Genomic DNA, 26,233 nt, shown 5'->3' with positions numbered 1-26,233 from the left:
TAATAATAGTAATAATAATAAAATCTAAAGCTCACGGGCCTTCCTCGAGGTGCTTCATGCACACCACGCGTAGCTCGGCCTCACAACACCCCTGTGAGGTAGGTCGGCGTTATCCCAACGCGGCAGCCGGCGAACGGAGGCGAACGACTCGCACGCGGAGCGGAAAGCAAAGACGGGGACTCCCAGCTTCCCAGGCCCTCTCCTCGACGCGCCAGCCCCGCCGGGTCAAGGGCGCAGCAGCAGCGTGGAGGCGACGCCGTCAGATGAAGGAGTGCTGCCAACTTGCCCAGTATTTACTTATTTATTTAAGGAAAAGAAAGGCTCTACTTGCCAGCAGAGACTCAAGAACCACTTCCACCTTCTGGGTTGAGTTGCTGACGGGGGAATGAAAGCGTTAACCAGATACGCAGTGATGCCCAGGAGAGCTTAGCACCTTTATAGCGCTTTGCAGGCAGAGCTCTCAAGTTGCTTTCAAGAACTGGGTCCTTCCCCCTTTTTTCCCAACTCAGGGTTACTGAGGCACAGAGAGGTTGATAAAATAAAAAACAATCTTACTCCGATCCAGGCAGTGAGTCAAGTCGGCCACAGGAAGAGAGAGCAGCTTTCCCAAGCCCACGCCTGTTCCTTGAACGCTGCCCACGCTGCTCCCCAAGGGCAAGGGGAGACAGGTACGCTAAAAACATGACTATTCCCTGGAGTAAAAAAACGGTCTGAAACATTCAGGGAAGAATAAACAGAGATGGGATGAAGAGAAGGACATGCAAACAGATGCTAATTGCTGGGAACTGAAGCACACCAAGTTTGACTTGTCTGAAGCAGTGTCATCTCTTGGCGTTGCCCCACAGGCAGCAGCTCCACGCCAGCCCCACGCCAGGCAGCTGCCCGGGGATCAGGGCAGGGACAGGCTCCAAAGAAGCCCAACCTTTCACAGTGGTAGTGGGTTTCTGTTGACATTTTCCAGGCAGCGCAAGCTAGACACAAACGATTCCACCGCTCCCCCATGCCAGGACCAAGATACATACTGTCCCACTCCTGGCCTGGCACCAGGGAAGGATCTCAGGGGAGGTTTCCTCCTGCATAGACAGACAGGGCCCTCCTCGGTGCTGGGCAGGAGCCACTGCTGAGGAGCGCGCACACAATGCTCACAGAAGCAAGAAGAGCAGCAACAGTCAGAAACCTCAGGATGGAAACCCCTCTGCCGAGCGCACTGAGGGTGCCACCTCTCATGTCACATTTACATAAAGGACACACCGACGAGAAACCAACCCCTTGGAGCATCTGCCTCCAGGGCTGGTTTGGCTCTGAACTGTGCCACCACTAGAGATAAGCATGAGACTGGATTGTACCCGCGAGTCCTGGCCTCCTCTAATCCTGCCTTCCCCACTCACCTCCAAGGGCATCCAGCCTGCATTTGCTCAGGGAGCAGCGTGACCCTCCTCCTGGCGGGTGCCTGCGCTGGGGAGGTGGCTGCTAGCAGGCAGGGAAGGGAGGCCAGGACTGCGTTAGATTGTGCAGCTCTCACTAGGGTGCTTCAGTCCCAAGGGAGAACCAGCAGGTTCTGGTGACAACCTGAATGGGGGAATGCAAGACAGAGCCTTCTCCCCTGCACCCCAGGTTTACTAAAGTGGCTAGGAGCTGGTTTGGCCCCAGGGGCACCTTCCACTGTACGCTCCTTGGGGTTTTAAAATCAACAAGCACAGCCACTTCTGTTTTCATATCAGCAGCATGTCATGCTTCCAAGGTCATCAAGCCTTGCACAAACATTAACTTTGTCATCCTCAGCACACTCAGAAGAACAGCAGTCAAACGTTCAGCTTGAGCTCAGTTCAGGGCTGCCTGGTAAAGACTAAAAATGTCAATGAAAGAAAGCAAGAGCATCTCCAGCCCTTGGACAGTTTGCCTTCTTGGATCTAAATTCTTTGGTGTAGCAGCTAGGCTCCCTTGGCAGAGTAGCTAGCACAATAAGTGGCCAGTCCTATCTCCTTGGCACGACTGCAGTAGTAACAAATCCAGCTGAAGTAAGAACCTGTGTCCCTAGACCCCTATGATGGCATCGAGGGAACAAGATTTCCGTATTTCTGGAGAGGAGATGTAGGCATCAATAGGCAGAACGATGTGTCTGAAGTCCCCAAAGAGGCCTGCAGCTTTTCAGCCTGGGCTCAGATCTACTAGAACATGACATGGCTAAAAAATAGTGCTAATTTTGACTTTGAGAGGCAGAATTTGTATTCTGCAGTGGGGACTCAACACTGCCTAATAAGTCTTCAACACTGCCTAATAAGTCTCTGGTGACATATGGGTGCACGTTTTATGGAGCTGGAGCTTTGTTCTCTGCTCTGCCCCAGCCTCCCTGGGCTGTGAGCCCACGGCCCAGCCAGGAACGTGGAGGGGCGACGTCTCCAGGGGGAGAACGGAGACCCGGGAAGAGGATGCCTGTGTGCTTGCTGAGTGCTCTGACCACACAGAAAGGGCGCAGAAAGGTTCAGCAGCATGACAGCAGCCCCTGAAAGAGGAACTAGTCCCAGAGATGGGAGAGAACACAGCCCAAGGGCCTAGGTGGCAGCAGCAGGAATGTCACGGGCCAGCATCACAGTATTAGCGATCATAAGGATTTCTGCCAGCACAAATACATTCAGGCAGCAAGCTCCTGACCACGTTGTGAGCTTACTATAAGACCTATTTGGGCCGCAGCCTTGGGGGTTAGCAACATGTGTTATCTGGACTTACCTTTTCATGTCAAATCAAAAATCACTGGATAGCTGCTGCCTCCAACCCTTTCCTTCTCTACATGCGAGTGCACCCCTCACTCATCAGCATGGCCCCACTCAGTACCTGAGAACCATCTGGCCACTAGGGAGACCCAAGATAGAGCATATAACCCATTTTAAAGGCAGGATTGCTTAAGCCAATCTCAGTGTGGGCTGCCACAGCTCCCAAATACATGCTCCTCCCTGCTTCCTTGCACCAGCACTGGTGTTCACGGAACTGGGCAGTGAGCCAGCTGAGGGAGTCAAGCCAGCTACAAACTAATCCCTGGTTTTGTCAGTTAAATTAAGCGAGAGAGGCCCATAGGGCAGGGGAGACGCAAGGCAGTGGTGGGAGAGCACAGCCAGCAGGCCAGAAGGTGGCCAAGCAATGGAAGCCCGAGATTTGATCAGTTTAAGCCTCCCTGGAATTGCACCCTAACACCTGGGCTAGTGTTACCCTCCCATAGAGGCTAAATATAGAAATAAACCTGCCTTCAAGAGACACTTTCCACAGCCTTCCCCAAGACTCTTCAGGGCAGAGGCGAGGAAGAGCCTGGAGTTATGCAAGCAACGAGGAGCTCGGAGGCAGTCACGGTCCACGAGTCAAAACTCAAACAGGGACTGGGAACAAAACTCAAAGCAGCAATCCCAAGCATGCGGTCCTCAGGTCTGTCAGGGCAGAGAGTGGCCCCACCACACAGTGCAGGTAATGTGCCCTCCACCAGGGAAAGAGATGAAAGTATCATAGCACCAAATAACGCCACACAGTGGTTCAGGGCAGGGAGTAAGGAACCCCAACTCCCATCGAAACTGCAGGGGCAATTTGACTGGAATGTGGCCAGGCACCGTGGTCACCATCCTTTACCTCTGCACATAAAGAAAGGAATACAACCCCTCCTGACTGCAAGCAGTCAAGAGCAGAATTATGATAGCTCACTTGCAGCACAGAGTCCCATGCAGAACACCACGGTCAAGAGGGAGAGAAGCACCATATATTGGATCACAAATGCTATAATCTGCAGTGCCGGGGATCCTTTCAAGGTGACATAACCTCAGGCGCACATGTAGATACCAATGGGTTAGATCACCTTGCAGAAAAGTTATCCCTTCCTAAGGGCTTTCAAGCAGCTCTCCCCAGGCACCAGTGCCCACACCAAAGCTACTCCTGCAGAGTTAGGACAGCTATTCTAGGCTCCCCTTTCCTCCTGACATTAGCCAATATGGAAATGGGTCAAATGCTCCATCACCACATCCTGCTGCAATTCAGCTGTTCCCAATCAACAGCCAGCATCCCACCGCAACAAGCTCAGGCAGAGATCGGGAACCCTGACTGCTATAGCCAGTCTGTGTGGATAGCCAACAGGCAGAGCCCACTCGTGCAGGGGTTCTCAGTCACAGACACAGTTCTCTGCTGTCACCCTTCCAACAAGCTGAGCCTGTTTCACACTGTATGAGACAACCCAACCTGGCCCCCTCGGCCCAACAGGGCCCTTCAGCAGGGTTGAGAAAGACCAAAATGGTAGTGAGCACGGCTTACCGCAGAGCAACCAACTGACTCTACAGCTGGAGCAGAGCAGCTGCCACTGAGACCCAACGGACTACTGTACATATATGATCATGTGCACTTTGATTCAAGCATGAAAACTAAGCGCGCAAGGAAGAGAGAAGAGGCGATGGCTGCAGGACCCAGTGACAGGGCTGAGTTGGAGCCTTCCCTCTCCTCCCTTCCCTCCCCTCCTCAGCAGGCGCCCCTTCCAGCAGGTCACTGTCTTAGCAAGGTAACACATCCCGGGCAGCACGCCAGCTGCTGAAGCCTACCAGCTGCACAGTGGGCAGACTTGTCAGGAAAGTAGCAGCAAGACCCCTTGCTGGCGCTTCTCCAGAGGAGCACTTCAGGACTCTTGCTTCTTGGCCTCCTGCAGCAGACTCCTCTGCTGCTAACAAATGCCCAACAAGAGCTCTAACTCCAACTGCTGAGAAACATGCTCCCCGCAGAGCATCGCAAAGAGCAGGGAACAGCTGGCAACAGTCCTTTTGTGCAGTGCTTGAGGCTGGGAGCTGGGGATAATCCCTGACTGCTGTCGACAGGCACTCGTTGCTGGTGGCTCTAGGATCCCTCCAGGCCCCGGGAGGCAGGGAGACAACAACCACAGCCTCGGCCGATGAGCAGGACAGGCTCCCCACATCTCCAACGCTACCTGAGCTGAAGCTGGCTGAACCAGGTACTGACCGCACAGTCCACACGCATCACCAGGGAGATCCCCAGCAGGAGGCAGATGCTGCTGACCATGAAGCCCAGTGCTTCAAAGAGGAACCTGTGGGCACAACAGACACAGTGAGGTATCACAGCCAGCATGCCTGCAAAGACAAGCTGTTACCCTCACTCCCAGTGGAATGACTTTCCTGACAGCAAGAGGATCCCAGATCCTAAAACCTGATTACATTCACCCCCCAGCAGTGGATGCTACCTGCAACCTGGAAGCCCAGCAGGCTTCAGGAAGACAGCTAGGAGGGATTTGGAAACTTTAAGAGCCCAAGGACTTCCCATGCTCCTACTAGCCCATGCCTACTAGCTTCTCATTTCTGGTCTGGTAGCTCTATATTTGGCTCCCTGCCCTGAATATTCTCCCACTCATTGCCCCTGCCTGGCAGGACCATTCTGGCCAGTCTGGGGATCCCACGGTCCTATGGCTATTCCCACTCAGACAGCCTACCAGGTACATGGTAGGCTCTGCATGTCCTCAGAAATCAAGACAAGAAAAAATTTCTTTGCTTTAGTTCAAGATCAGCTTCTAGACTCAAAGCTGGAATTAATTCAGGACAGTCCTATAGCCTCTGCTAGGTAGGAAGTCTTACAAGAATGATCACACCCCTCTGGCCTTATTGTCTACACACACCAGTTGAGAGCTTGGGCACAAGAGCCCTAATCCAGCATTAGAGCAACTCCTGGGACTTACTTTGGGGCAAAGACCTTCCAGACCATGAGATGCCTCCTGAGGATCATAGCTGCACAAACACAGGCCAGAAGCTGTGGGGGAGACCAGGAAAAACAAGTTACAAGCGACTCTGGAGAGACCTCCTGGGCAATGGATGCACATTGGAAACTGGTGCTAAACCATGCACACCTGAGGGGCTAGTACAGTACACATCAGAAATATGCATCCCAGAGAGGATACTCTTCCATTGTGGCCTCAAACCAGGAAAGACAAACAGCCTGTGACACATACAGGCCCTCCAAGAAAAGGGCCAGTCCAGGACAGCACAGGGGAGGACTCACACTGTGGATAAGCTGACTTAACAGCTCACTGAGAGGGGTGTTGCTGTTCTCCTGTTGTAAGGGCTTGCCCCTTCCCTTGCACACAGAGAGATGATTTGATGGGCTAAACCCCAGAAAGCTTTTCATTTCTTTCATGGGATAAGTTTTCTGCTGTTCAGCTCCCTACATCACCACAACGTTGGATCAAATGAGAACCAGAGCCAGTGCAAATGGATATGCATGGTCAGAAAGAGGGGAAGCAGGATTATAACCCTGCAGCTTCTGAACAGATGCTCCCACTCTGCAAAGGTGGATATGAAAAGCAGCCTAATCTGTATTGCTGCTTCCCTGTTGGAGCCTTTCCCAAAGCAAAGAGCAAATGGCAGTGCTGAGAAGAGGGCCTGTGCAGCTGACCTTCCCCTGCAACCAGACATATCAACCCTGGGCCCGTCTCTGCCCTGGCTGACCCCTTCCTCATGTCAAGGTGCCTTGGGGCTCTGATAACACACCATTCTCCTCTTGGACAGCCTTCCCTACAGCCATCTGCATCTGACAATACCTGCATCCCGAGGACGAAGAGGTACTTCAGGCCCAGCTGCAGCAGAGCAGCAGAGAACCTCTCCGGGGACTCCCGCAGCCTCATCTCCATCATGTGCTCCTCTTCTTTATGCAGCTCCTCCCGGGGCTCATTCTTGGGCTTCCTCTTCTGTGAGCTGGGCGTCTCACACACAAAGGGCCAAAGCAGGAGCAGAGGGCAGCCGACTACCTCGAGGACAAAGGCACAGGAAGTTACTGGGAGCCTAGAGGTGAGGAGCAGCGTGGGCTCTGCCATCGCGCCCTGGGCGTGCAGGAAGCATATGTGCCAGCTCCAGTTTGCTCGTCAGGCACAACTTCACGGAGGCTGCAGACCATGGGCAGCTCTGTGGCCCCTGGAGGGGACAGTGAAGATGCTGCTGTTCAGCTGGTGCTAGAGCCTCCATCACCTTCTGCTAAGCCTGCAGGCCTCCAGACCAGACAGAGCAGGGAGCTGTGCCTGCTGAGGCTTCGCAGCCCAGGAAGAAATTGATTTACCTGCAAAGAGGATATGGGAGGCAAACGTGTTGGCGCCCACCAGGACAGCGGGCAGGAGGTTTGTGCTGTGGTCAAGGTGGAAGCCCACAAAGGCTGCGTTCCAATGGATGGCTGGGAAGATGGGCTGGTGGCCTGTGGAATAGAAGAACTGGGAAGCAGCAAGGAGCCAGGAGATGACTGCATGCCAGGGCACTGAAAAAGGCTCTGAGAGAGAGAGACAGAGACAGAGAGGCAGAGAGGCAGAGAGAGAGAGAGAGAGAGAGAGAGAGAGAGAGAAAGAGATATCAGCATTGAGGATCGAGAGAGATCGACAGTCCAAAAAAGCATATTGTGTTTCCTTCCAGGTTTCCTTCCCTCTCTCTTCTGAGACAGAAACTAGTCAGGCTCCCAGCACAGGGAACGGTGAGTGGCCAGGCATCCCTTCCATGCTCTGCCCTGCTCCCGGGGCTCTGCCAGCAGCGATGGGGTTTGGTGGCTGCTCGCACCCTGGGGAGCAGCGATGGGTGAAGAACCCCCTTCCCTGACACAAGGACCTCCTCTTCCTCCTCCCATGCTGCATCCCTGCTGCATGTGCATCTTCTATCAGGGGATTTAAGCAGCTCTTGTAAAACACAGGAGCGAAAACCAGTGCACGCCCATTCCCTGGGAGCAGAAACTGGGCCCTGCCTCTCCCAATGGGAATAAGAAGAGGCCACTGAAGACAAAGCCCAGGCCACAGCCTAACACACATCCAGAGGATGCTTTGCTGAGCGTTGACTCACCAGCATCTCCAGCAAGGCTTCTGGCACGGCTGTGGATGTGCAGCAGCATGAAGGCCTCCAGAAAGAGGAGCAGGAAGGCAAGACTCAGCCGCTCACTGTGCAGAAGCAGCAAGAGGAAGCCCAGCAGGGTAAGTGCTATGACCAAGGCTGCTGAGTACACGCTGCCCAGCCCGTAGGCTGCAACTGTGGCCTTGCAGCTGCCCCGCTCCAGGCGGCTCTTCAGGGACTCCTGCATCCTCCTGTAGATCTGAGGGATGACGTGGAGGAAGTCAACTTCAGAGCTGGGAACCCCCAGGTAGGGGGTGACGATGGGTCCTGCTGACTCCCGTGTGTCCTTTGCAAACACCGTCATGGGATTGCACAGCAAGAGCAGCAGCCCCACGGACACCAGCCCGTAGACAGCCCACGGAAAGGCAACAAGTGCCACCTGCACCAGCTCCTGCAGCTTGCCGAGTGAGTCCTCAGCGCTGGAGGCAACGGCCCAATAACAGGCAATGCAGATGGCAACCAGTGGGAAACCCCAGCGCACAAAGAGCACGACGGGGTCTGAGCTGTTCAGGTTGCCGTAGTGCCGCAGCCACCACCGCACCACACAGACCAGCCCGACCAGCGAGGCCACGCACAGGAGGTAGAAGAGGTTCTTGGCCCGTGTGTTCCTCAGGCTGGCAAGGGGGGCGAGGAAAAGAGAGGGCTGGCACTGGGGGATTTCCTCACGGCACTGGTGGAAAAAAACGGAGAGGCGCACGCAGACCAGAAGCACGGCCACGAGGTACAGCAGGTACCAGCTCTCTTTACGGTAAGAGGAAAAGCCAAGAAGCTGCTGCTTGGGGCCTTCTGGCACGGTCAAGTGACCATCCCAATGGAGTTTCCCTATCAGCAACACCACCAGGGAGGCCAACAGGAACGGGGCCACTCGGGCCTCAGCCACCACAAAGCTATCGGAGAACATGGCTCCACAGCGGAAGAGGAGAATGCCCATGGGGAAGGCCAGCCCCAGCCATGCTTGTACCTGCTGCCTCAGGCCAACGCTGGCCAAGGGTGGCTGGCTGCCCGCCAAACGGGCTCGCTTGGGCTGCCGGCCCCACCAGCGCCAGAAGAAGGCCACCTGAGAAACTGCAGCTGCCCATGATGACACCAGGAGGAGATCCAGCCCCTCCTGGGTGAAAGTACAGGCCAGCCCAAGCAGAACAGCCACCACCAGGCCCCAAAGCAGTGGGTACAGGAGGCAGCTGCGATAGAAAGAGTCCGACGCTGTCGCCAGCTCCGAGGTCACGTAACAGAGCAAGCAGGAAGCGGCGATGAGGGTGCAGCCCGCCACCATACGCAGGGGGTGGAAGCGGGCCCAGGACTGGGTGCACACAGCCCGTGCCTCCCGCAGGTAGAGCTGGAAGCGACCGATCAGATTTCCCAGCCTGGATTCCAGCTCCGGAGACACCAGCATTGCCTCCTGCAACTGGGCCAAGAGCTGAGCGTGCTCCTCCACAGCGCCGGAGAAGAGCTCCTGCAGGTGCTGGAGCTGCTCTGCTGGCAGGTCCTGAGCCACCAGCGAGTAGGAACGCAGGAAGCGGTCCACCTATAGGAGAAGGGACACAGGGTCAGACAACAACACTAGGACCGCTGGGAAAGGAATTTCACTGCCATCTTCAGAATGGAAACAGCCCTGATCTGCCAACCCCTGCTGGGATAGACCTTGGCAGTATCGCCTGGGACTGCTCACCCAAACACAAGGTGTGACCAGCAGGAAATAGTCATTTGGCTAAAGTCACACACCTCTAAAGTGACATATCCATCCTGACAAATACACCTACACCTCTCAGCTACCCAGTTCTTAACTTGCTAGGTGTACTTCTGGCGCACATTGGTATACATTAGCCTTGGATAACAAGAGGCAAACTTCCCGAAGAAGTTCAAGTCACTACTAGCTATTAACCTGAGCCCAGTGTCAGCTTTTCCAATATTTTTCTGAGCGCAGACAGCAAATTGAACAGCTTTTAGCTAATCAGGCCAAACTGTTCCCTTTTTGAATATGAGAACACTAACCCACTGTCCCATAAGCTCAGGAAAGCTCATTCTGCCTCCACTTCAAGCCAGCAGGAACAGAGCCAGCTATGATCCCAAAGCTGTAAAGGGCATTACCAGGGCGAAGCACCTGTGCAAACATCCAGCTGCTCAGCGATGCAGATCCGCCCAAGCCCAGACCTGCACTGATACATTCCCGTGGCTTCCAGTTGCCTCCGAGCACAGGCAGAATCAGCCTGCCCCTGCCCACAACAGCAAACACACCCACTAGCTTTCTCCCAGGCTTGCATGAGCTCCCTGGTATGCCTTGTTCAAAATTGTGATCAAGCCAGAAACCTCCTCTGACAACTGAGTGCAAACATTTAAATAGGCAGGACTGGATAATATTAACTGCTAACAGATGATCAATATTTGTTGTGACTAATGGACAGGAAAGTACACTATCATCCTTCAATGACAAAGCACCCTTCTTCTCTATAAATACACAGCAGAGATGCTGAACGCTTCTGCCTCCCCACTAGCAATCACATGGTCTCCAGCTCTTCCCTGACTTGCACCAACGGCATCCAAACTACATGTGAGGGGTTGTAGCCAGGCCACTAGACCCAAAACGGGGCCTACGCTGGTTTGGCTTCTTCCCTGAAAAGCCCCACAGGTACACCAGGAAGCTGACTGGGGGCCAGAGGAGTTATTCTTGGGCCAGGAGTGTGCTTCTAGCAATCCAGGGGTCTCTCAAAGGCAAGTAGGGTCTTACATGAGAAACAGGCTGTGTAACACAATACATGCGCAGCAAATGTGATCCTGTGACAGGCCAGGAGCTGCACCAGACAGCCCTCCATAAAAACATGCAGACACGCCCTGGTGCATGGCCTTGTTCCATTGCCTGGGCTTCTTTTATGCCTGGTATATTCTCAGTCACTCACAATCTTGGCCCAGCCAGCCAGCCATCATTCAGCTGTGGGGGTTCTGTATTTTGCAGCACTAGGTGTAAACCGATCCTTCTCTACCATCCCACTTTACTCTCTTATTATGCAGCGTTTGTTTTATTTAATCCTTCATTGCTGCTTTCCTTTTATCACTGAATTAAAATAACTTTTTAGCTAAAACTGTTTCTCCTCCAGAATTGAAGAAGCATCAAAACATCCATTTGTACTTTCGAATCTCCATTAATGAAACCTGCCCCTAGTTTTCCTCACCTTTGAGGAACCATCTTTCCCACATGACTAAATCCACCACTGATCACCTGGGACCAAACCTTATCCAGAAGTACATACCAACTTTCAGATCAGTGATTTTCTAAACCATAGTGCTCATCACCAAGTACTAAACTGGATCTCCCATATCTCTTTTGGGAAAGCGGCGCTGCCTTCTCCTGGAGCAAACTCCACAAGGAGGTAACTCTTTGAATTAACTTCCCCATGAAGATAACACTGTCCCACCCCCCACCAAACAGAAGAGGTGGGCCCTTCAAAAGCAACTCCTCTTGCCCTCCAGTTCAATAAGGAGGCCTGCAGTAGGTACTGCTTAGCATTGCCATAAATCAGTGTCAAAGAGCTTGTCTGAGAGCTCCCATATGAGGCATAGCGGGCTGCGAGTTCCCAAAACGGTCAGGACCCCATGGCTCAGCCCTTAGCACTACCCCATGACTGTCAGCCAGTCTCGCCCTTCTGTTGCCCACCCACACAACAGGAAAAGAAGCTAAGACGACCCCGGCCATACCTGCTTGGCATTGACGTGATAGACTGAAAGCTGCTGCAAGGCTGCAGACACAGCGTCGCCATCCCCAGGGAACAGCTCAGCCATCACCTCCCCGATGTTACTGTAGGGAATGGGCATACCCAGCAGCAAGGCCACAGTGGGCACCAGGTTCACCTGGGGAATGGCCTCAGGCTCCTGGAGAGACAGCAGAGGAATCGGGAAAGTGGAAAAAGCTCAAAAACATGGTTTTCCACTCAGGCCAGAGAGGGCACAGCCAGCTGGGCACACACATGGGACACCAAACCCATGCTCTGTCATGCCCTCCGCTAGCCTGGATCTGGAAGGATGCCCTGCAGCTGGCACTGCCCCATGAAAAGGCCCAGCAGTGGGGAAGGCAGCCCTGTTCTAAGGAGACACCAGGGAGGCCAGGAAGGGGCAAAAATACAGGGGAAACCACAGGCACAGCTCACTCCTCCCTGAGTGCTCTGCAAGAGGAGGATGCCTTCTGGGAACTGCATTTGACCCAGGCTGTCTGGTAGCTCACCTGGCCTTGCTTTAGCACAGCTGAAAGGCCTGAACATGGGTTCCAAACACTGGCCCCACATACAGGTCACTCACTGCCCTCTAAGGTTGAAGGTAAAGCCCCGTCCCCATCCCAACCCTCTCCTGGAGGCCTGAGGGGAGCTGTCTGCCCTGTCACTCATTCAGCCCTGCAGCAAGCCAAGTGCTAAAGATTTACTACAGAAGTGAAACAGCCCAACAGAACCTGCATTCACCCCATCTGCAGTCTGTTTTTGCGATCAGATTTTTTTACTAATCAATAAGATGGATTTTGTTCAACAGAAACTGACGTTAATCACATTCCTATCTTTTAAACTTACACTATCTGCATCCTGTGTCAGACTTTCCCCTGTTCTCTCAGGAAGGGTGACAGACTCCCTGGCCCTCTCAATCTGAACAATCCTCATCGAACTGCTACTCTCTGTAACCCCAGGATGCAGTTTTCTCCCTGGAGGTCACCTCAGGCAGTAGCCTAAAATTCCCTAAGCATCAACATCCTCTCACCTCGGGAGGGCCGGTGCCAAATAGGGGTGTTTTGCTGTACACAAACAGTGCTGCATTCACTTCTTTCTCGCTGTTCCCACCATGGTCTCCAGTCTCCGTCATGCCATGGTCCCCAGCCACCAGAAGCAGGGTGTCATTTCCCAGATGATCTACCAAGGACCTGTCACCAGGATAAAGAAGGTCAACCCCAACCCTCTGCCCTGGTTGCACAGCTGAGAGAGGACGTATCTCCGCCAAACTGCGTGCACCATGGAGGTGAGGCCTACACAAAGAGCTGAACAAAACTAAGTGCTGCTTCAGAGCTGTACCAACTGATCAAGGAATCAACCTTTTTTCCCACTCAAACTGACAAAAGCCCTTGTAGATGTAGCTAGCAAGAATGAACACCCAGGTCCCAGGGCAACATATGCATCAGACAATTCAGAAGGGATGTCGCCAGGAACAAGTTTCAGGCTGATCTTACTTTGGATTTGTCACTCCAACATGAACACACATGCACTGACACTGCCCTGTGGCACAGCTGGGGTGCCAGCTGCCGCTGGTCAAAGCCGTTCTCTGTGGTAACCGGCACAATACGTGTTCTCTGTTGCCCTCTGTGTCTGTAAACACTTGAGGAAAACCCCACCAGTCTGGGCGAAGAAAGAGGCAAGCTGCTAAACCCCCACAGCCACTCCGATCACCTGAGCATCTCATTCATCTGAGTGAGCTTCTTAGCCATTTCAGGATGGTCAGGTCCATGTTTGTGCCCACAGTGGTCCACACCAAGGAAGTGAGCAATCAGCAAGTCCCATTCACCATCATCCACTGCAGAATAAGAGGAGCCTTATCAGATGCTAGCCTGGGATTTGGACAAGTGCCCTACTGCTGGCTCCTCCTGCCAGAGCTTTCTGAGTGCCTTTGGAAATACTCGTTTCTTCCCCTCATGCCCTCTTCAATCCCAGTGGTCAAGCAGGCCAGTACAGGCATGCAATGAAGGCACCCTATCGGTCTGTAGGTGCCCTGGTGCAACGCTGAGGGCAGCTGGACACCCAGCAAGCAAGCCAATATCCATGTTTTTCATTCACCGCCCCTCAGGAGAGGAATGGCCCAATGTTACCCAAGTTACCTTGAAATACACTTAACTCAGAATGACAAACCGAGCTAAACCAAGGAGAGGGTCAGGAAAAGGAGAACTCAGAACTCCAGCCCTTTCCCAGAGACGTTTTAGGTCAGACTCATCAATGTGCCCCTTCGTGTCCCACCCAGGACAAGGGCCTGGTGCACCAAGACTGTCCTCATCTATTAAGTTACTTCTGGCCCTTCCTGTTTGCTCCAGGATCTCCACACATGAGAACCAACTTATTTGCAGTTAAATGACTAATTGCATTTCTCCCACAAGGTGGAACTCACCACTGGGGCAACTTTTCCACCTTCCTCATGAAAGACCATTGCAATCTTTGTTTACTTAGATTTATACACAGACTAAACAAGGTGCGTTCCCCTTAGTCCTAGGGCCTCAAAGAGAAGTCTGAAATTACCTAAAATTCATACACCAGTGTCACATTTCACCCTCTCCCCAAGACTGGGAGCCACAAATATCCTGCTGAGAGCAGTGCTGTGCGTCAGCCTCCCACTCCAGTAGCTGCTCCAGGTGAGTATTTCCTATAGCACTGTGGGCCTGCCCAGGCAGCCACAGATCAAATGGCCCCTTCAAGGTTAAGTTTGAAGAAAGAGAAGTCCTTCCTGCTCCATCCTAGCAGTGTATTTCTAGGACAGCTATAGAAGCCTAAACTGTGGACGAGTCCTAACAAGCTGTGTCCTCTCCCAAATGGAGGAGAGGCATTTAGAGAAATGGCTTGTCATCCCTGAAAGCTGGCTTATCTGTGGAAATCCAACTAGGGCACTGTAGTCCATGGGCTACAGCCACAAGCAGGTATGACTGCCCGCTGCCACCCCAGAAAAGAAAAAACTCTTCAGTTCTACCCCAAATTTGCACTAGGACCCCAGCATAACATAAAGGTGCAGCTGGCCCCTGGGGAAGAGCTGCTTACCAGTTGGATAGAGATGCTGCAGGATCCCATCATCCACAGTATGAAGATCCTTCACATTAAAAGAAGGGAAGAAATACGAGCGGAAAAACTTATTGGGGAAGAGTCCTTCCCAAGTGTCGTCTCCCATGAAGACCACTCTCCTTCCTGGGGAAGCAAGAAAGGAATTAATCAGAGCAAGGAGCCTGCTGGAGTCATGCTCATATCCACACTAGTGCAAAGAGTCTGGGCAGATCCAGGACAGGGTCTGGAGCTCTTCTCCCACCCACACTTGAAGTGACTGACAATTAAAAACTCCAGCTGGTTGTCAACAAATCTGAACGTGGGGAACGGTTAGCCCTGTTCCTAAGCCTACAAGTGGTCCCAGCACCAAATCCAGCAGCTCAACCTCATCACCTATCATTAAGCTCTGACATGTCCCCTCAGCTGAAAGATCCATGGATTGAACAGGCTAAAAAGTTACTTATTTGTATCACTGCAGCACTTACGAAGGGAAGCGCAGGAAAGAACCCTCCTGTCTCAAACCAAAGGCCTCACAGTCACACTGTAGAATACAAGACAAAAGATGGCTACAGACAGACAGGGGCTGGGCAGAAGCCTTCAGTCCTAGGCTCAGACTTTAAACACGACAGCAGTGGTTTTGCAAATGCAGAGAAGGCAAAAGCACGGATGTTTCCAATTGTCTTCACTCTGCTTCTCCTATCTATTGCCAGCTACCCCCTCCGGGATTTCAGAGAGATTTCAGTTTGGGAGCAGGAACTGTCTCCTCTGCAGCTGCTGCTACAGCACGGGGTTTCCTTCTAGCATTTTTCACTACTGATGATTTACTGCATTTGCCCATCTTACCCTCGTACATGGGGAGCTGACAACTCAGTAGTGTCACCCCATCCTAGGCACAGGCACTACTGGTATTTGTGCCAGCTGGAGCCCTGGAAGGGAATCTCTCTGGGTCTCACAGGACTGCACCCTGTCCCTTTTTCTCTACTCCATCGTCCCACCCTAACAAGATGCTCTTTAAAGCTGCGCTCTCTAAATATATGCATGCAGCACCAAATTACATAGAGAGTGAGATAAGGTAGTTGCCTAACACTCGCAGGCGGCTGGCTGGGCAGGCCTGCTGCCTGCGTGACACCTCCACAGCGTACCTGGCACCGGCTCCTCCCGCCTTGTGCATCTCACCTGAATGCAAACACGACTGATTGGCAATGCCCTTGGCTTCCCAGAGCGGCTCCTGGCGGTGACCTTGCAACAGTCACCATTAGTACGGCTGTTATTACCTGTTCTCTCATTGTCTTTGAAGAAATTCTACCCAAGGTTACAGCTGCCTCTCACCCCCAGCACAAGGCAGAGAAACCCTGCCTGCGTGACCACGCTGACTGAGACCCCTGTGGTCTTCAGCCAAGGACCCTTGAGTGAAAGGGTTGAGGTGTTGCACCCGGTCCCCTTCCCAGGGGAAGAGAGGATTAAAGGTCCCACACAAATGCTGACCTGGGCTTTATGCATGGCCTCTCCCAGCCGGACTCCACCCCCAGCACACATACCGTTCTGCACCAGCTGTGCCAGCAGGTTGTCCTCCTGGATTGCATAGGTGGCAAAGTTGCTACCCACGTCGATGAAAGTCGGCAATGAGCCGGTGGTGAGGCCCTTGATGCGCTGCATGGTGGCAGTGGGGGGATCGGCTCGGAAGCGGTAGAGGCGGGCATGACGGGGCTGGGAGGTTGCTAGGTGGTGCAGGAAACTCAGCTTGTTCTCATATGGCAGTGGGCTCACATTGGCCGGGTTGAACCAGGCAAACTCAAACCGGAGGGCATCAATGATGACTAGCACAGCCTTAGAAAAGCGCTGGGGCATCCAGCAGGAGCCCGGCGGGAGGCTCTGCCTGTCCCAAGGTGGTGGTGTGAGGGGGTCTGAGCAGGAACTGCTGTTGGCAAGCTCAATCCGGGTGAGCAGGAAGCCACTCATGAAGAGCCCGATACCAGCAAAGAAAAGAAAGCAGACCCAGGCCAGGAAGAGCAGGACTGGCCACCGCTGCATCCTGCAGGGAAGGACAGGAACATTCAGCCCCCGATGGTCAATCTGGGCCAGGTACCCCCAACCTGCCCCTGCCAGAACCTGGTCGACCCCCATCCCTGCACTGTCCTGCACCCCAACACCCCTCACATCCTGCTGTGCCCTGATACTCCTCAGAGCCCCCCCAGCCATCATCCTCTGCCCTGACACCAGCCTCCCTCATACTCGCTGGGTTACTGCCTGACACCTTGCGTAGTCTCCAACCACCACCCCTTGTACCCCCAACCACCACCTAGCACCCCAACACCCTTCCAATCCCCAGCTACCCTCATCCCCAACCTCCCTCCTACCCCAGAGCCACCACCCAGCACCCTGACACCCTTCCTGCCCCTCAGTCACCACGCTGTGCCCTGTCATCTCTCGTACTCCCCAACAACCCTAACAACCCTTACAACCCCAATCTCCCTGACTAACCAGCGGGTCTCCTTATTCCCCTTCCTACACCCCAGCCGCCACACTGCACCTCAGCCACCCTTGTACCCCCCAGCCACCGCTGGGCAGCCTGACAACTCTCCCACCCGCCAGGCCCCTTGCACACCCCCCCCAACCCCTTGTCCAGCACAGCAACGTCCCAGCACTCCGATACTCCTCTCACCCACCTGAGACCCCTCGGAGCCCCGGACACTGCCAGCACCCCGACACCCCTCCCACCCCCCAACACCTCTTGGAGCCCCAGACATCACCAGCACCCTGACACCCCTCGGAGCCCTAGAAAGCACCAGCACCCCGACGCCCCTTCCGCCCCCCTGACACCCCTCGGAGGCCCGCACACCCCCACCACCCCGACACCCCTTCCGCCCCCCACCACCCCTCGGAGGCCCGCACACCCCCACCACCCCGACACCCCTCCCGCCCCCTGACACCCCTCGGAGGCCCGCACACCCTCACCACCCCGACGCCCCTCCCACCCCCCCGACACCCCTCGGAGGCCCGCACACCCTCACCACCCCGACGCCCCTCCCGACCCCCGGACACCCCTCGGAGGCCCGCACACCCCCACCACCCCTCGGAGGCCCGCACACCCCCACCACCCCTGACACCCCTCCCACCCCCCCGACACCCCTCGGAGGCCCGCACACCCCCACCACCCCGACACCCCTTCCGACCCCCGACACCCCTCGGAGGCCCGCACACCCCCACCACCCCCGACACCCCTCGGAGGCCCGCACACCCCCACCACCCCCGACACCCCTTCCGCCCCCCACCACCCCTCGGAGGCCCGTACACCCCCACCACCCCCGACACCCCTCGGAGGCCCGCACACCCCCACCACCCCGACACCCCTCCCACCCCCCTGATACCCCTCGGAGGCCCACACACCCCCACCACCCCCGACACCCCTCCCGCCCCCCCGACACCCCTCGGAGGCCCGCACACCCCCACCACCCCGACACCCCTCCCGCCCCCCGACACCCCTCGGAGGCCCGTACACCCCCACCACCCCCGACACCCCTCGGAGGCCCGCACACCCCCACCACCCCGACACCCCTCCCACCCCCCTGATACCCCTCGGAGGCCCACACACCCCCACCACCCCCGACACCCCTCCCGCCCCCCCGACACCCCTCGGAGGCCCGCACACCCCCACCACCCCGACACCCCTCCCGCCCCCCGACACCCCTCGGAGGCCCGTACACCCCCACCACCCCCGACACCCCTCGGAGGCCCGCACACCCCCACCACCCCGACACCCCTCCCACCCCCCTGATACCCCTCGGAGGCCCGCACACCCCCACCACCCCTCGGAGGCCCGCACACCCCCACCACCCCCGACACCCCTCCCGCCCCCCGACACCCCTCGGAGGCCCGCACACCCCCACCACCCCCGACACCCCTTCCGCCCCCCGACACCCCTCGGAGGCCCGTACACCCCCACCACCCCCACCACCCCTCGGAGGCCCGCACACCCCCACCACCCCGACGCCCCTCCCGCCCCCCCGACACCCCTCGGAGGCCCGCACACCCCCACCACCCCGACACCCCTCCCGCCCCCCCGACACCCCTCGGAGGCCCGCACACCCTCACCACCCCGACGCCCCTCCCGACCCCCGGACACCCCTCGGAGGCCCGCACACCCCCACCACCCCCGACACCCCTTCCGCCCCCCGACACCCCTCGGAGGCCCGCACACCCCCACCACCCCCGACACCCCTCGGAGGCCCGCACACCCCCACCACCCCGCCGCCCCTCCCGCCCCCCGGCACGGCCCGCGCCCCGCCGCCCCGCGCTCCCCTCCCACCTGCGGCCGCCGGCGTGAGCCGCCGCCTCCGCCGGAAGCGCCGCGCGCGGCCGCGGGCCAAGAGCGGCGGCGGCGGCGGGCGGGCGGCGGCGGCAGCGCCCCCTGGCGGCCGGGCGCGGGGCTCCCCCCCCACCCCCTTTCGGGCTCGCCCCCCCCCCGACGGCGCCGAGCCGCAGCACGCCCGAGCCCAAATCGCTGTTTCACCGAGCGGCGAGCAGCGAGCGTGGCCCTTCCCGCCCTGGCTTCTCCTTTCCTCCACCCTCCCTTCAACCAGGCTCGGGGGAGCGTCTCCTCTCAGGCCCTGACCGCGCACCGACCCCGGCAGCGGGGCCCTGCGCTGTCCCACGCACCTTCGCTCAGCTCCGTTCCTAACCCGCCTGGCAGCTCCCGAGCCCCCCACAGCTCTTACAAAGCCACTTTCCAGGCTAAGTCCGCTCTCCGGCCAGTTGGTCTCGGCCCAGAGCTCTTCTTCCAGGGCAGCAGCTCTCGTGGCCCTCGGGGACTCGTCCCTCGGCATTGCGAGGGCCTCGCTGTTCCTTCGCCGCTGGCATTCAGCCAGGCTAAATCCAACCAAATTCCCGGCCTGCTCCCCTCTGGAGGTGGGTGAACACCTCCGAGACAAAACTAATCGCTCAGGATTAACACCGGAACCGGCCCCCTCTTGCTTCCCTGAGGCTGGCCGGGTTCTCTGAGTGATAACAGCAAGAGCTAAAGGCACCGCGAGAACGAGCAGACGAAGGCTGCCAGGTTCAGGATGTGCAGGAACTCAATCGGCCACGACGGGGAGCCCATATCCCCGGAGACGGATCCCAGGGCTCCTCTTGCCGACCATCATGCCTTCGTATGCAGCCACTGGAGCAACCGGCAGGATTAGGATGGACACGGTCTCAAACCGTGCCTCGTTGCCCCAGTACACAGCGGGTCCCGCTCCCAAGTGCCAGGAGGATGCGCTGCAGCACCAGTGCCATTTCCTTTATTACATGATTAAATCCAAATACAAAATAAGAACCAAAAGAGGAAGAAAAGCGTCTGACTGGGGAGGGCAGCAGCAGAACAGGATCCCCTGTAGCCTGGAAGGCCCTGGACTTGGATCCCCCTCCCTTGGGGTGCTGCCACAGCAGTATGTCCAGTATCCTTCCAGCCCTGCTAGCTGGAGTTCACCTGTTCCACCTTAAGCACCTCCGCGCTGGGGGGCTGGGGGCCCTTGTGGACTGGAGGTATCTCGTCCTGGGTCTTCACAGCTTGTGGCTTGGTCAGCGTGCTGTAGATGCCCAGGGCCTGCGGGGAGTGAAAGAGCCATCAGGGAGGAGAGGAGAAACTGGGCACTACTGGCAGAGGGAAGTCAGCCTGTCTCTGGAGAGGGTCCTGGGGGACAGCAGGAAATGTCCTTGCTGCAGGGCCGTGGCAGGACAAGAAAGGACATGCAGTAGGACTGTGACAGTGCAGGCCCCACAGGGCAGGCAGGGATACAACAGCCTCTAAACAGCCTACGTTCAAGGCCTCGATGCTGCCACGCTACGCCGCAACATAAGAAAGCCCTGCTAAGAGCACCTCCTGCCAGTGCACAAAGGTGCCTTCAGGAGATGACCTGAACCCTTGTTCCACGTTCAGTCCTGCTCAAGGCATAGGGACGGACAAGAAAGAAGTAAATTTACACCCCAAAGAGACAGGGAGAAAGTCAGCCTTGTATTTCAGCCCACTGCAGCTGGCCTATTTCAGCCAGCCTCTATTTCAGGTGGGGTGGAGGGAAGGGTCCTGTCTGCTATTGCCACAAGCAGGCTCAGGCCAGCCCCCACGCAGGCCCTCAGGCCCAGCCAGGGATTGCCACAGCAGAGACCCTCCTGCTGCCCCAGAGTGCTGTGAAGCAGGTATTCCAGCCCACAGCTGGGAAATCAATTAATTTCAAACCCACCCACTGGGCCAAATTCCTCCTCTTCTCCACATCTCTCCTTTACTGGCACCACCGCCTCCACCACAATAACTAGGGGCTGTCACACTGTCACCTTCACTTCCCTCGTGCTCTGGCTAACTCTGGGAAAGGAGAGAAGGTCCCTCTGACCACACTGACCTGCGCAACCATGTTGGTGACGTCACCGGTGTTGGCTGGCAGCAGGACTGTGTTGGAGTCTTTGGCAAGCTTGGAGAAGGCGCTCACGTACTGCTCAGCCACAGAAAGAGAGGCGGCTGCGTTGCCATGCTGGGGAGAGAGGGCTCATCAGCAAGATGATGAGCCACCAAGAGCACATCCACACCCACACCTCCAAAATGCCCTGCTCCAGCAGCAGCTTACAAGACTGCAAAGCTCCTTGCTGCCAATGGAGGTGACAGGGAGTGTCCCAGGGAAAGCCAGGCGCTGCCCTAGCCTCGGGTCTACCTCCCCCAGTGCTAGCACCAACGCTTTGGCTGCCCCAAGGAGCCACCACTCACCTGCTGTGCCAGAGCAGCTGCCAGGAGCTGAATAGCCTCAGCCTTGGCCCTGGCCTTGACCAGCATGGCGTTGGCTTCTCCTGGAATGAAGCACGGCAGAGCGCACGTCAGAGCTGCCACTTCACACACATGAAGTCTCCCCTCACAACGATCCTCCCTGCAACGCACCTCCTGCTGCCCCAGTCTGCAGGGCAGCAACACCAGCCAGAGCACAGCCCGAGGGCCCCAGCGGGGAGGAATCAGCCAAAGCGGCCAGGGGAGAACCTGGCTTGCTGGGCAGCCCAGCGGAGCACACGGAAAGCGGTGCAGCTTGCTCCCAGAGAGCGTTCCCCCTCAGTACAGAGGACTACAGATCCCCCTAGGGCCTGGCGCTCATGGCACGTTCTAGGCCAAGGCACTACCAGCAGCTTTGTTGATCTGTTCGGCCTTTTCAGCTTCTGACGCCAGGATCTGGGCCTGCTTCTGCCCCTCAGCCACGTTGATAGCAGATTCCCGGGTCCCCTCTGACTCCAGCACTGTTGCCCGCTTCCGTCGCTCTGCCTCCACCTGCAAACACAGGTTGGATGTCCACCTGCCACGGCCAGTCTGGGGACATCCCGTCCATGGGGCAAGCACAGCAAGGGCACGCTCCCATGCCCCTGCTTTGGCAAGCATGGCTGAGCAGGGGACGAGAACATGGCCATGAAACACTGAGTGAGCCCCAGGGAGGGATAGTTCTCCTTCCCAGGCTCAGCTCACTGCAGTGGTGAGCCCAGACCACAATATGCCATGCTACCACGATACTGGGTGTCCTCTTCCTTCTGCCACAGCGACCTAGTGCAGGGTGCTCCCTGTAACAGCGCTGGGCACCGCCAGGGTGTGGGCAACACCCACAGCAATAAGAAGTTGCTTCCAAGAGCAAGCATTGACCCGTTGGCCCGCGCAACCCTATGCAGCCTAGGTCACATTTAACCAGATAGCATGCTTCCCCCTCCTCCCGTTCCAGCGGGGCAAGCAGCTCAAGGCCAATACTAGCCCTGGGATCTAGCTCCCAGGTTTTCTCAAGAGGAGACCCTCCAAGCTCTGGGATTGGCTGCCTTCAGAGCCCTAGGGATTTTAAGGGTTGCTGGCAGGGCTCGTGTGTACGAGGCAGGGGCCACCACTGCAGAAATAAGGATGGGTATTATCTGTTCAATAGCCATATGTTCGCAGCCGAAGTCAAAGCGCTCACAACTTCCCTCACTGCAGGAGAGCCCTAGGCAACCAGCTCTGGAAGGAGAACAGCTATGCTGCACGGGAGGGGAGGCTTTGCTCTCATTCCAGTCTGCCCCAGACCACCAAACCTGCATCTGCATGGATTCCTTCACGCGCGGGGGCACGTGGATATCCTTGATCTCATAACGCAAACACCGGATGCCCCAGTAGTCTGAGGCCTGGTTGATGGCATCCACAATGCTGGCATTGAGGGACTCACGCTCCTGTGAGGCACAAAAGAAACGGCAGAGAGGAGAGAGAGGAGCGCAGCATGAGATAGGGGTCAGAAGGGAAACAGTCAGACACCTCCCTTCATGGGCCAAGGTCATCCAGAAAACCCGAGTTCCACAGGGGCAAAGCAGGGCCAAGCTCTTCCCACATTTCACACGAGTAGGAGTCGCCTTCTCCTGGGGCAGGCAGTGCCCAAAGCTGGAACTGGTGAGAAGCAAACATCTGGTGTACATCTGGATATAAACACCTCCCAGGAGCACAAACAGCGCCTGCTTCTATCCACATACGCAGCACAAGGGTTTTAGATACCCTGAGCCGGGTCCAGCCAGCTCATCACTGGGCCTGGAGCAAAGAGCCACTGACTCAAGAAGGACAAAGCCAAATCAGCCGGGTCTGGGCACACAGCACCCATTGTCTTTTCTGACTAACCCAGGACAGAGCAAAAACAGCTCCCATCAAACAGAACAATCGAAGCAAGACCCATCCCCAAAGGGTCCAATGCTGACAGGCCAACTGAAGAGGATGCCAGAAGCACTCCAAGCAAAGGGAGTTTTGCTGTTAAGTGAAGGGAGTTTTGCTGTTAAGTGCATCAGACTGTCCGCACAGGCCCTGCAAGGATTTGAGAGATGCTGCTACAAGCGGGCAGCTCCGTGACCCCTCCCCCAGCTCACCCGGAAGACTCTGTCGAGGGAGAGTTTGCCCAGTTCAGATCTCATGGTAGTCTGGGCCAGCTGGGTCACTGCGTACTCAGGATCCTCCACCCCGTAACTGGCCTGGACAGCAGGAAAAACAAAAAAATTTGTGGGGGTGCTGAAAGAGACCCTCAAAGAGGCAGAACCAGCAAACAGCACTAAGGCCAGAAGCCTACCACAAACACCCCTGCCAAGGAAAAGCAGAACCTGGAGCCAAGATCTGCCTTCCCCTCTTCCCTCTCACAGAGAGGCCCCAGGGAACGGGGTGCTCAGCCCCCCAGCCTCGCAGGGCACAGCGTGTCGGACAGAGGCTGAAGCGCACGTTTTAGAAAAGTGAGCCAGGAGAGCTGGGCGTGCTGCCCCCAAGGGTCTGCCAAGGCAGCTGGCTGGGCGACGCACCACACACAGACCAGGCCTGGAGCAGTCACAGGCTCCCAGAGGCTGAAAGTTGCTTCATGCCTCTAGGTTTAGGATGGGTCTTAGCAGAACGGGGACGGTACCTTGTAAGGGTCCATGACCCGCAGATAGAGCACACCATCAATCTGCAAGGTGACATTATCTGCCAGGAAAGAATGGCATATCCCTCAATGGAGCAGCAAAGTAAAGCAACAGCAAAAGCTCCCTCCCCTGACAGAATTAGCAGAGCTGGGCAGGGCCGTCCCCTTCCTTCACGGTGTCGGCAACACAGCATAGACAGAGGGAGCAGCTCAAATGGATCTCCTGATGTGAAAGGCTTCGTAAAAAGGCACTGACACTACATGTAAAATGTCTCATTTTGACGTTTTTACGCACAAGAAGTCTCAAGTTTCCAGATCAAAACATTTTATACTGTAGTTACCTTAAGATACTAAAGAAGCAAACAAAAAAAACCCTTAATACTGGAATTGAAAGACAGACCTCAATTAAACAGATTTGAAATTTTTACAGGTCTTGTACAAAAACTGAGGACAGATTTTTCCTAGTTCAATGCTGGAAAACATCCGAGATCTGAAAAACGAATTTCTGCCCACCTCCACTCAACCCATGCTGAGAATGGGCAGCAGCAGCCCAGAGAAGAGGGCAAGAGGGACCTCCTAGGGTTCCTCCAGGCACAATGCCACTAGTACGGTCAAACCAGATCCCCAAGGACAGGGCTGACTGTATGAGGCTGGGACATTTCCATTCTTCCCTGCACTCTCCCTTGCTCCTCCCAGATGCAGCAAAAGGAAAGGAGCAGGACAAAGAAGCTTTTCCTTACCCAGGGTAACGGCAGACTGCTCTGGGACGTTAATGACTATTTCCTTGAGACTCTGCACATAACGAATCCGATCCAGCAGAGGGATGAGAAAGTTCAAACCCTGGGAGAAGAAGAGCAGTTAAGGCTCAGATTAGATCACTGAGCCCAGAAACCAGGCCATATTTTTCTACCCAGACAGCTCAGCCATACTAGAAAAGGCTGTGCAAAAAAAGCCCAAGTGCACTACGTGCTACAGATACTTCAGGCAGAACAAGCATGCTTCGCGCACAGGGAGGATTTAGGTTTCTCACTGCTTTCAATAGCCCACCAAAGAAAATTAGACCACAGACAATCAAAAGAATTGCAATCTAGAAGAAGAAACGCAGGTGCTCCAACCATCCCCTAAGTCCCCGTGCAAAGTACATGTCTCACTACAGCTATAGGAACCTGCTGAATCCAGAAGGGGAGAAAAGCGGCTCCTTACAGGCTCGAGTATTCGGTGGAACTTGCCCATCCTCTCCACCACCCAAGCCTCCTGCTGCGGCACAAAGAGCACTCCGATGTTCACGGGCAGGCCTGAGTTCCAGCGCTGCGGCGCCGGGGCCAGCCGCGCTAAATGCTTCAGCTGTTGGGAGCGCTGGAGAAAGGAAGAGGAATAGGATGAAGAACTGCAGCTACGAGCCTGACTCCACTCGCTCGCGCAACCCTTCCTGCCCGTGTGCTGCACTGGGCAGCCTTGCTGCTCGCAGGCTACAACCCTCTTCCAGCCTGTGCTCTCCTGTCTGGGCTTGCTGTTGCCAGCCCCGATGCACCGGGGCAGGAACCGGCGTCGAGCCCCCGCCAAGCACGCACCGGGAGGGGACGTGGGTTGTGCCCACAGGGACGAGCCCCGGACCGCAGGGACTCCAGAGGAGGTGCGGGCATCACGACCTTCCCCAGAGGCCAGCAGAGGTACGAAGCCCACCGCCTCTACCTCTGCCCTTCACACCCCCGCTTAGGGCGGGAGGGGCAAAGCCACCCGACACCGCAAGGGAGAGGAAGGAGCGGGACAGGGTCTCCCCTGCCCCGCTCAGAGCTATATCCTGGTCGCCCCCCTCTCCCCGTCCCCACTCCCCCCCCCCAGACCAGGCCTCCCCCTCACCGCTCAGGCCCTCCCCGGCCTCAGCCCCCCCCCCGCCCCCTCGCTACCCCCAAACGCGGCTCCCCCGGCCCCCTCCGTCCCCCCGGGGCTCCCCCGGCCCCACCTGCAGCAGGCCCCGCCCGGCCTCGCGCCCCGCCCGCGCCAGCATCGCGCCGCCGCCGCCGCTCCGCCGGGCCCCGCCACTTCCGCCCGCCGCCGCCTCCGGAAGCGACGGGAGGGGGCGGCCCGGCGCTCAAAGGAGTCCCCGCGGAAACGCTTCCGCGCCGGCCGAGCCGGGCTACGGCTCCTCCCTCGGCCCTGACCAGCGAGAGGCGGGCACGGAACGCCCCCCGCGCCGGGC

At 56.7% G+C, this 26,233-nt stretch overlaps 2 protein-coding genes across 8 annotated transcripts; both read right to left on the bottom strand.

Annotated features, from left to right (window-relative positions):
* Positions 1 to 282: 282 nt before the first annotated feature.
* On the bottom strand, positions 283 to 19,777 carry LOC104150893 (GPI ethanolamine phosphate transferase 3). Of its 7 annotated transcripts, none has more exons than XM_009685384.2 (11): positions 19,304 to 19,777; positions 16,186 to 16,679; positions 14,648 to 14,791; positions 13,298 to 13,421; positions 12,618 to 12,777; positions 11,574 to 11,747; positions 7,836 to 9,408; positions 7,075 to 7,278; positions 6,563 to 6,765; positions 5,705 to 5,775; positions 283 to 5,062 (listed from the first exon to the last, which is right to left on the bottom strand). In XM_009685384.2, the coding sequence occupies exons 1-11, from the start codon at positions 19,468 to 19,470 to the stop codon at positions 4,942 to 4,944; spliced, it is 3,435 nt and encodes a 1,144-aa protein (XP_009683679.2). In that variant the 5' UTR covers positions 19,471 to 19,777; the 3' UTR covers positions 283 to 4,941. The 7 variants fall into 7 exon arrangements, 6 of the variants coding, with proteins under 6 accessions (XP_009683679.2, XP_009683680.2, XP_068780423.1 ...); XM_009685385.2 differs by having other exon boundaries at positions 19,363 to 19,416; XM_068924322.1 differs by lacking the exon at positions 19,304 to 19,777 and adding an exon at positions 18,954 to 18,973.
* Positions 19,778 to 19,910: 133 nt separating this feature from the next.
* LOC104150894 (stomatin-like protein 2, mitochondrial) lies at positions 19,911 to 26,115 on the bottom strand. Its single transcript, XM_068924335.1, has 10 exons — positions 25,997 to 26,115; positions 25,237 to 25,389; positions 24,774 to 24,873; positions 24,037 to 24,095; positions 23,516 to 23,617; positions 22,703 to 22,837; positions 21,782 to 21,926; positions 21,381 to 21,460; positions 21,022 to 21,150; positions 19,911 to 20,231 (listed from the first exon to the last, which is right to left on the bottom strand). The coding sequence occupies exons 1-10, from the start codon at positions 26,039 to 26,041 to the stop codon at positions 20,100 to 20,102; spliced, it is 1,080 nt and encodes a 359-aa protein (XP_068780436.1). The 5' UTR covers positions 26,042 to 26,115; the 3' UTR covers positions 19,911 to 20,099.
* Positions 26,116 to 26,233: the final 118 nt, after the last annotated feature.

This window comes from Struthio camelus, chromosome W (genome assembly GCF_040807025.1).
Source record: "Struthio camelus isolate bStrCam1 chromosome W, bStrCam1.hap1, whole genome shotgun sequence".
In the NCBI taxonomy this organism is placed as follows: Eukaryota; Metazoa; Chordata; class Aves; order Struthioniformes; family Struthionidae; genus Struthio; species Struthio camelus.
This window is presented reverse-complemented; position numbering and strand designations above follow the sequence as displayed.